The sequence below is a fragment of the Myotis brandtii genome, unplaced genomic scaffold, assembly GCF_000412655.1.
Source record: "Myotis brandtii unplaced genomic scaffold, ASM41265v1 scaffold68, whole genome shotgun sequence".
In the NCBI taxonomy this organism is placed as follows: Eukaryota; Metazoa; Chordata; class Mammalia; order Chiroptera; family Vespertilionidae; genus Myotis; species Myotis brandtii.
In genome coordinates this window covers 1405373-1415587 of record NW_005370657.1, presented here as the reverse complement: position 1 = coordinate 1415587, position 10215 = coordinate 1405373, and the positions used below count along the sequence as shown (strand labels likewise).

Below are 10215 nucleotides of genomic sequence, written 5' to 3'. Positions count from 1 at the left end.
CAGGCCCAGCTGGAGGGAGACTCAGATGACTCCAGCAGCTGCAGGCAAAGGGGCTGCTTGAAACCTCAGTTGGGCTGGAGTCGCCCCTGTCTCAGCCCCAAAGGCTCCTCCAACAGGTGGACGGCCTCACCGGGGAGAGTTTGCACAAAAATACCCTCATCTCCAGGAAGAGGTGGGGAAGGGGACCCCAGGCCCTAGGGAGCTGAGACCCCCAGCAAGGGGTAGTGGCTGGCGGGGCCCAGTGTTATGGAGGACGGACCCAAGGCAGTAGTGGGAGAGGTGGGAGGGGGTCGAAGACTCCACGTTAGAACCTGACACAGGCAGAAGGATGCCAGAAAGGGGGACAAGGGATTGTCCAAGGCCACTCAGGGCAGAGCCAAGACTGACACCGCCCCCACCCCCGGGACCTTCCAGCCCCCAATTGCCCCAGCCTGACCTCCATTCACCTCCCACTCCTCACGCAACCTTTCTTTCTGGCTCCGGGAAGTGAGGGGCCAACACCAAGTTCCCAGGTCCTTGGAACAGGACCCCACTGTCCAATAGGAAATGATTTGGGGACCATCCTGAGGCTCTGAACCAAGGCCTCATGGGAAAGGACATGTCCTTGGCCTCCTATTACTCAGAAATACCCTGATTGACTATGCTCAGACCCTGATTGGACACGTTTCCTGACACCCCTGATTAAGCACACAGAAGCCCAAATCCCTGATGGCCAGGAGATCTCCCAGGCCCTGACCGGCTGGAGGACACACCCTCTTCGAGGCCCTGATTGGCCAGAAGACACTCCAGCCAGCCTTCATGGGCCAGGGGATGGCCCTTGGTCGAGTGGCTGGGCCAAGAGCCACTTCTCCGGTGTCCCTGGTGAGGGCCCCACAGGCAGGGCGGCCTAGGTCCAGGAGGGATGGGAGAAGGTGATCCCGTACAGCTGGGCCCAGGACGAAAAGACCCTCTTCTCGGTGATGAAGCGGTGGTGGTTGCCCTTGCGGCTGTGCTCATTCTGCACGTAGGTGACACACTCGTCTGGCCCCTTGGGCTCATAGTAGTGGTAGGGCATGCGCTGCAGGCGGGACCGCTGGCTGGGGCAGAGCAGAGGTGTCTGTGAGGGCAGGGTGGGCACTGGCGGGCCCTTGCCCTTTCCCGCCCCTGACCTGCCGTACGACCTTAGTGGGGAAATACCTGCCCCTCCCTGGGCCTCAGTTTCCCCATCTGTAAAATGGGTATAGGGTGGACTAGGTTTTTTGACTTCCAAACTTCGTTTTTAATGCTGTGGATCTTTTCATGTCCCTGAGAGGGTGGCAAAGCCGGGTAGAGGTAAGGGCTCTGGAACTTGACCCCCACCCTTTACTATTTGTGAGACCTGAGACCACTCACAAAACAACTTTCCTCATCTATGAAATAGGGAGAATAACATACCTATCCCTTAGAATCACTGTGACGAGTGAATAATAAATATGGTCACGCTTGGGGCATGGTCAGCACTCAGTCAAGAACAGCTGTCACCTCTTGGGCTTTGCATATAGTAATAATAATAATAATGACAGTTAATATTAATACACAAACTCCGGACTGGCTGAGGTGTGTGTGTGGGGGGCGGGGGGGTTGGCGCTGAGGCAGCTCTAAGGAGCCGACATCTCTGCAGAGCAGCCCGAATACCATCAAACAGAGAATCTCAAAGGCCCCCCAGCCCAGGTTTCGGGCCCCTGGCTCCATCCCATGGCAGTGGCTAGCATTGTCCTGGAGGGGCTCACCTGCAGTAGTCGGGGGGGACCATGCCATAGACGTGCACATGGTCACACAACTCCACCGCGATCACCATGGTGAACCAGCCCGTGCTCAACCACGAGTGGGACTTTTCCCTGGGGGCAGAGAGGGAGCGTGATGAGGGGCAGGCAGGCAGGGGTGGGGCGGGCAGGGAGGAACAGCCAACCACCCAATTTCACAGAACTCATCCCCCTACTTCAGTCACCCCCATACAGCCCACTGGGGGAGCACGGGTTTGCTGGCAGGGGGGCTGTGAGGGGTGTGGAGAGAGCTCCTTTGAGGGAAAGAGTAGGAACAAGGCAGGCTGGGAATACATTTCTGAGGACACTGGTCAGGCCTGGGTAGGCCAGGAGTGCCCATGACCACAGAGCATGCTAGCCACAGCTGTGCCCATGCCAGGAGCAGACTCCCACGGGGAGACGAAGCAGAGACAGTCATGCTGGAGGGACAAGTTCAGAGCAAGGCATGAAGAAGTAGCTAAGAGCCTAGAGCCGTGGTCGGCAAACTGCGGCTCGCGAGCCACATGCGGCTCTTTGGCCCCTTGAGTGTGGCTCTTCCACAAAATACCACGTGTGGGCGTGCACTTAGTCGGTATTTTGTGGAAGAGCCACACTCAAGGGGCCAAAGAGCCGCATGTGGCTCGCGAGCCGCAGTTTGCCGACCACTGGCCTAGAGCCGTGCTGTCCACTACAGTGGCCACATGTGGGCACGTGTGAGCACTTGACTCGGGGTTGAGATGTGCTGTGAGTGTAAAACACACACTGGATTTCTTAGTGTGAAAAAAGAATGTGGAATGTGTTGCTGATGATGTTTTATACTGATTACATGTGAAGCTAAAAAATATTTTGCATCTACTTGGTTGAAGGTGGTTCTTTGAAAAGAAAATAAACCTCTCACAAGACTGACAAAAAAGAAGAGAGAAAAGACACAAATTACCAATATCAAAATAAAAGAGAACATCATCATAGACCCTGTAAACTTTAAAATAATAAGAAAACCACAAAAAACAACTACATACGTGACAACTTTCAGCGGTTCTCAACCTTCCTAATGCCGCGACCCTTTAATACAGTTCCTCATGTTGTGGTGACCCCAACCATAAAATTATTTTCGTTGCTACTTCATAACTGTAATTTTGCTACTGTTATGAATCGTCATGTAAATATCTGATATGCAGGATGTATTTTCAGGGGTCGCGACCCACAGGTTGAGAACCGCTGACTTAGATGACATGGGCTGATTTCTCGAAAACACAAACCAAAACTCACCGAAGATGAAATAAGTAACCTGAATATCCTATAACTATTAAGGAAACTGAATTCATAGTTTAAAATCTTCTGGGGGAAAAAACAAAACAAAACACTGCTCCAAGCCAGATAGTCTCACTGGCAAATTCTATCAAACATTTAAAGAAGCAATGACACCAATTCTACACCATCTTTTCTGAAAAACAGAAGAGGAAACATTTCCCAATGCATTTATGAGGTCAGCATTACCCTGATAGCAAGATCAGGCAAAGATAGTACAAAATAAACTACAAACCAATATCTCTCATGTATGCAGATACAAAAATCTCAACAAAGTATTAGCAAATCCTATCCAGCAATATGTAAAAATAATAATACACCACTACCAGCTGGAGTTTATTCCAGAAACCAAGGCTAACTCAACATTTAAAAATCAATCAATATAGTCCACCATATTAACAGTCTTAAAAAAAAAATTAGTCTTTTTTTTAAAAGTCTTGATTGATGCAGAACAATGTTTGATAAAATTCAATATCCAGTACTGATAAAAAACAACAACAACAACAACAAAAAAACTCTTAGGAAACTAATACGCAAAGGGAATTTCCTTAACCTAATACTTGGCTGGCACCTGTCCTTCCCTGTCTCACCCTGGAAGAGGTGAATATAGGTTCAAAAACCCATAGCCAGCCTCATATTCAATGATGAAAGACTAAACGCTTTCCCTCTGAGACTGGGACTAAAGCAAGATGTCTACTCTTGTCACTTCCAATACATTTCAACGTTGTACTGAAAGTTCCTAGCCAATGCAATAAGGCAAGAAAAAGAAATGAGGCACACAGATTAGAAAGGAAGGAGTAAAACTGTCCAATAAGTAAAGTTTAGCAGGATTACAGGATAAGGTCACCACACAAAAATCATATTTCTAATATTAGCAAGAATAATTGGGAACCAACATTTTTAAAAATATCATTTACGTTAGTTCCAAAATTTTAAATATTTAGGTATAAATCAAACAAAATATGTACAGGATCTATATGTTGGACATATTGAGTTAAATAAAATATATTGAAAATAATTTCAGCCACAGCTGGTTTGCTCAGTGGTTAAAGTGTTGGCCCATGGACTGAAGGGTCTCGGGTTTGATTCATGGTCAAGGGTATATATCTCGGTTGCAGGTTCGATCCCTGACCCAGTCGGGGTGCGTGCGGGAGGCAACCACTCAATGTGTCTCTCTCATATTGATGTTTTTTCCTCTCTCTCCCCTTTCTCCCTCCCTTCCACTCTCTCTCTAAAGATCAATGGAAAAAATATCCTCAGATGAGGCTCAAAAAAAAATAATAATAGTTTCACCTGTTTCTTTTTACCTTCTTAATGTGGTTACTATAAAAATTTTAATTATGTATGTGGCTTGCATTATATTTCTATTGGATGGCACTAGCCTAGCTTACCTAAAGCAGGACTGGAAATGATGTATATTTAGAATAGAGCATGCTGGGAGCAACGGTGTGCCTAAAGCAAGAAGTGCCAGGAATAGCCAATACTTTCCAGGAGGCACGCTCCGGGGAGCTCTCCTAGAAAGATGCTAGAAATGACTGTGCAATCTTAGAGAAGAGCATGCTGGGAACCCTTCTTCCCTCAGAGCAGTGAGTGCTGGGAGAAAGCCCTCCTGGGAAGATGGGGTCATGCAGAGCATGTTGGAAATGACTTGGATTAAACACAAAGAGAACTCCCCCAGGAAACCTGACCAGAGGTGGCCGAGAAGTGACCACACCCTCAGAGCAGTGCTTGCTGGGAGCGACAGGCCCTCTGCACAGAGCATGCTGACGAAGAGCAGAGGGCTGGCCAGAGTGGGCAGGCAGAAGGCTGGTACCTGTCCTTGCCTGTCTCACCCCGGAAGAGGTCATCAAACTGGCGCATGCGGCCGGGAGAGACGGCGTAGGCCTCCATGTTGGGGAACACCAGGCCTGCCCTCTGGATGATGCGCACAAGGCTGCCCTGGGGCTTCTGCATCTTGTTCGGGGGCCCCCAGAAGATGAACACGGTTTCGGGGGTCCGGTTGACAAACTCCTGGGGCCTCTTCAGGACACGGTAGACACTGGAATGGGCCACCACGCGGAAGGTGGTCTTGTTGCCCACATCTGCGGAGTAGCCCGTGGTGGGCGCGTCATTCATGCGGATTGTGCACTCGGCCCGTTCAATCTCAGGACCCAGCTTGGTGCCCAGCAGGTGGCTGGAGCTGGTGACAATCACACACTGGTGGCACCGGGAGGGCAGTGTCTGGGGGAGCAAGGAAAGTCAACACTTGTCACAACCACTCTCTGCGCCTGGCCCTGGGCTCCAAAATAATTATGCCCATTTTAAAGACAGAGAAACTGACGCCCATTCATTCAACAAACGTTCATAGCAAGCTGGCTAATGGTCAAGTACGCAGGACAGAGCAACCAGCAAAAGAGACCTGACTCCTGCCTTCGAGAACTCATGGTTGGCCTGGCCGGTGTGGCTCAGTGGTTGAGCATCCACCCACAAACCAGGAGGTCATGGTTCGATTCCCGGTCAGGGCACATATCCAGGTTGCGGGCTCGATCCCCAGTAGGGGGTGTGGAGGTGGCAGCTGGTCCATGATTTTCACTCATCATTGTTTCTATCTCTCTCTCTCTCCCTCTCCCTTCCTCTCTGAACCAGAGCCTTGACGCCCAGGGCCCACCCTTTCCTTTAGGAGGGATGGCGAGAGGAGAGAAAAGGAGGAGGGAGCAGGGGTGGCAGGCAATGGGGAGGACCAGCTCCCAGGGAGTTCCCCAAAGTGGCTGCCCTACCTTGTTGCCCAGAATGGGGACATAGCCATCGGTGATGCTCCACTTCTTGAGGTTGATAGGCCTGCGACTGCGGCCGCGCAGGGAGCCATAATGGAAGACCTCGTTGGCACTGTTGGAGCTGTAGAGGATGAGGATGGTGATGAGAGCAAAGAGGATCACGAACACTGCTGACCGCTGCTCCTGAGAGGGGAGAGGACTGGTGAGGTCCCAGCGACCGTGCAGGCTTGGCGCCCTGCCTCATTACCACCTGCAACACCTGGCTAACGCCTGCTCCTCACCCCAAACACTACCTCCTCCAGGAAGGCCTCCCGCAGCCCCCTGAGCACCGATCACGCTGCCATGAGTTCCACGGCTGGGACTGGGTCAGTCTCGCTCCCCACTGTTTCCCAGCTGTCAGGGTGGGGGCCGGAGCATAGAAGGTTCTCAGAAGGAGGGTCTGCCGGATTGGACTGTATGTGGGGGTCAGAAGGCTTCCTCCAGCTGGGAGGATGCTGGGAGACAGGTGGGATAGTCAAATGAGAGGACCCAGGCCTTCCCCACACAGCAACTCTCCACACATGTTCATCATTCCTTTACCCCTGGAGGGGATCTGCTCAGGGATTGGGCTGCCTGAGTAGAGAGTGCACCACCATGGGGGTGACAGGGCAGGAAAGTCATATCCAAATCGCCCACTGGAAGCCGTCTGTGCGGGTCTGCAAGGCTCGCTGAGCCTGTGGAGCCCCGGTTCCCTGTGCCGAGCGCTGAGCCTGTGGAACGCTCTGTGCTGGTTGTCCGTGTATTGTTTCTCAGCTCCAAGTTCACCCTTTTTGGCAGCTCTGTGAGAATGGATCTGGGCTCTTGGTTTTTTCCTGCCAGCTAACTGCATATTAAGCTTTGTCGGTAGAGGACGCTGGAGAGACACTGCAGGAAGAAAGGCCTTGACTTCCTGCTTCTGATGCTCTGGCTTCTTAGGCACATGCTTATCTCCAGCGCCCAACGCCCGCTGGGAAGCCAGCACCCAGCAGATTCCTCCAGAACCTGCAGTACCTGCCCTCAGGCAGTTTTTTAAAAAAATATATTTTTATTGATTTCAGGAAGGAAGAGAGAGGGAGAGAGATAGAAACATCAACTATGAGAGAGAATCATTGATCAGCTGCCTCCTGCACACCCCATATTGGGGATCGAGCCCACAACCTGGGCATGTGCCCTTGACCGGAATCGAAGCCAGGACCCTTCAGTCCGCAGGCTGACACCCTATCCACTGAGCCAACCCGGCGAGGGCCCTCAGGCAGTTTTGATCCTGCTGTGATCACAACCTCTCCAGAGTGGAGCTCAATCAGTCACCCACCACCTGCAACATCCAGAGACCAGCAGCTCCCTCCCTGGAGCAGTTCTGTCCGGGGGCTGGGTGCCTCCTGGGTGGACTTGTGATAACGTCACCAGTGGGCACCACACAGTTCTCTGCCATCCAGCGGCCCATAGCTGTGCCCCCCCAGGAGGCCTGGACCTCAGCCCTGGGGCTGGTGGCTGCTCCTTGTACCTGCTACTCCTGTATTCCTTAGAGTTCCAATCCCTCATTACTCCTGCCCGATTATAGTTAATAACTCTTTACATTAAACTTGCCCTGTTCAAATTACTATGTGGGTTCTCTCTGCCGACTGGACCCAGACTGATACGCCCACATCACCCTGCCCCCAACCCTCAGGCTCTGCCAAGGCTCTGCTGCAGTGGGTCTCGGAAGGGGGTGTGCAGGGCCAGGCATACAGCAGGTGCTCAGGAAAGCATGAATGAGTGGATGATGGGGACACCCTCAGAAGGATGCTCACAACATTCTGTCACCTTTGACTGACCTCTGCCCCCTCCTCCAGACTCCCGCTCACCTCTACCTCCCAGCCCGACCCCTGCACAGCATTCCAAGCCACCTTGGACCTGGGCCCAGAAAGGCAGGAGTTTGCCCAAAGCCACACAGATCAGTGTACAGCAGGGTTCAAACCAGGGCCTCCCAGGCATCAGCCTCATCTAGGCAAGGAAGAGAGACTTGTGGTGGCTTGGTCCTGAGAAGCCCATCTCACTGAGAGAAGTAAGAGGCTGAGATGGAGTAAGAAATGAAGAAGGACTTACTTTGTTGCTACTCATCTCTCTCCGGCGTCTGCTGAGGGGCAGGAGCCAGCGTCCTGCACGTGGCCCAGGGGGCAGGGATGTGGGCTCACACCTGCGAGTCACAGAAAGGGTTATGGCCTGAGTGCCCTCCCGGAGGTCCAGCTGGTCAAAGGCTGCACCTTCCCTACCACCCCTGCCAGCTCTCCTACCTGCCCATGACTTCAAGACTCAGGGCTGTATCCATTTTGCAGATGGAGACACTACAGCCCCAAAAGGGCAGAAAACTGCTTGAGGTCACAGGGCCCTGTGGTGGCAGAACCCCGCCTCTCTCCCTGCCCCTTGCTCCCTTATACGCTGCCCTCTCAGCAGGGTCCTCTCCTTACCCTGGCTCTCCTAGGCAGCTGGCTCCCATGCTGGGGGCCTGCCCCCCACCCAGCAGAAACCCCTACTCTAAACCCTGCTTCAGGTCCCCGGGGCCTTGGAATAAAGCAACATCTCTTGTGGGTCCCAAACTCCTCTGCACCTGCACCCTTCCAGGTCTGGCATAAACTGTCTGCAACACCCTCCCGCACCCTGCTCACGCCCACTCATCTTCCAAGCCCAAGGTGGGCCGGGAACTTCCCCTAGTGTCACCTCCCCAGTAGGCTGAGAGCTCTCACAGATGCGCACTCACATCCTCTGCTGTGCCGCCAGAGCCCTGAGATGGGTGCCAGAGGATGGCTGAATGATTTCATTCATTAACGGGAAGATCTTAGGGGTTAAGGACACAGACTCATCTGTCAAATGGCGACAATCACTGCCCCACCCTGAGGGTGTGTGGGATCCTCAGGGGACAAGGAACCCTTGGGCAGCCCTTCCTTCCTGCCCCCGCCTCAGAGGCCTCTGCTGTGAGGGAACACGCCCAGGCCTGCTCCTCGCTCCCCCACCGGCACCCAGCCCCTCCTTGCAGGACCCAGATCTCAATGTCCCCACCTGTCAAACGGAAACAAGTACTTGTGTCCAGCCGCCTCCAGCTGATTCAAGTCCAGACGGCTCTGAGGTTGGCAGAGTGCAAAGGGAGGAGCTGGGGGCTCGGGGATCCCCAGCTCCGGCCTCCCTTCCACGGCCTCCCAGCTCCCGCCACCATCTCCGCCCCCTGACCTAGCTGCTGTTTACTCCTACATCGCCACCAGGAATAGCCAGAGAACCTCCGGCCAAACACACACACGATGCTCCTGATTGGCTAAGCCCTGACCCCGCCCACCACCTAACCCGGCCCTCGATCTGCCACGCCCCCTCCGGCCCCCCACCCCCGCCGGCCTCCGGGGCCGGGTTTCAGGTTTCGGGGTTTCTCCCAGGCCGGCCCTCAGAGCCAGCCAGGGAGGCCCGGGGACTCTCACCAGGTACAGATCAGGAAACGGAGGCTCATCAGAAGTGGCCTGTCTTTCGACTCAGAGCCCATTCGAGCAAAAGGTGGGAGTCCAGAATTCCAGGGTCGCCCCCATCGGTCCAGTAGCCTCTGGCATTCCAGGCCCTGAATGGCCTCTGCGCTGAGCCTCCTCCCTCACTATCCTTTCCTTCAGATGCCCCTTGCTCCAGACACTCTAGAGCACTCCAGTTCCCAGGCGCACAACCCCGCCCCCCCAATTTTCCCACCTTGGCTTGAGCAGTGCCCTCAGCCAGGACCATGGTCCCCTGGTCAGCCCCGTCACAATCCTGCTCTGGAGGAGGCCATGGTCAATACAGCATCTCAGGTTCAAGTGTGAATCCCGGTTCCACCACTTACTGGCTGCGAGGCCTTAGGGCAAGCCATGTACCTCTCTGAGCCTCAGTTTCCTCATCTGTGAAATGGGAGGAATAAGAGCAGGTAACTCAAGGGGATGTTGGGAGGATTCAAGCCCGAGTGGCCAGGGAAGCGCGGGGTTGGCAGGGGCCGGGTCCGTGCCAGCGGCTGTTCGGCCGGTGGTGATTCATTGCTCAAGGCCTGGCTCCCCGAGTTTGTCAGCAAAACATTCCCTCTCCTCGGACCCCTGGCCCAGCGACTTCACTCTCCTAACAGGAATGTATACAGGAGCCAGCGAAGCGTCACCCACTTACTCAGTCTTCCGGGCAACACTGCGGGGTAGGGGCTCTCCCTCCCCAATTCAGAGATGAGACTGGGGTTCAGGGAGGCAAAGTGCCTGGCCGGGCTGTCGGAGCCTTGTTTCTGGGTACCAGCCCAGGGCTGCGGTGGACGGGATCTCCCTCAAGGATACCCAGGGCTGGAATGGGTCAGAGGCCCCGAGCGTGTGCCCAGCTCCGTGTGCCCAGCTCCGGCCTGGACCGGGAGGCCT

The 10215-nt window shown here is 54.0% G+C and overlaps 1 protein-coding gene across 12 annotated transcripts in view; it reads right to left on the bottom strand.

Moving 5' to 3' along the window:
- Positions 1–6: 6 nt before the first annotated feature.
- ST6GALNAC6 (ST6 (alpha-N-acetyl-neuraminyl-2,3-beta-galactosyl-1,3)-N-acetylgalactosaminide alpha-2,6-sialyltransferase 6) overlaps positions 7–10215 on the bottom strand; it is a 15159-nt gene continuing 4950 nt past the window's right edge. For 2 of the 12 annotated variants that reach the window (XM_014529412.1, XM_005881436.2), the window contains exons 3-7: positions 7925–8015; positions 5825–6004; positions 4882–5288; positions 1749–1856; positions 7–1072 (exon numbers count right to left, since the gene is read on the bottom strand). In XM_014529412.1, the coding sequence (XP_014384898.1) occupies positions 682–1072; positions 1749–1856; positions 4882–5288; positions 5825–6004; positions 7925–7939 (1101 nt within the window). In that variant the 5' untranslated portion in view covers positions 7940–8015 and the 3' untranslated portion in view covers positions 7–681. The other 10 variants (XM_005881438.2, XR_314458.2, XM_014529408.1 and 7 more) reach the window with 10 other exon arrangements.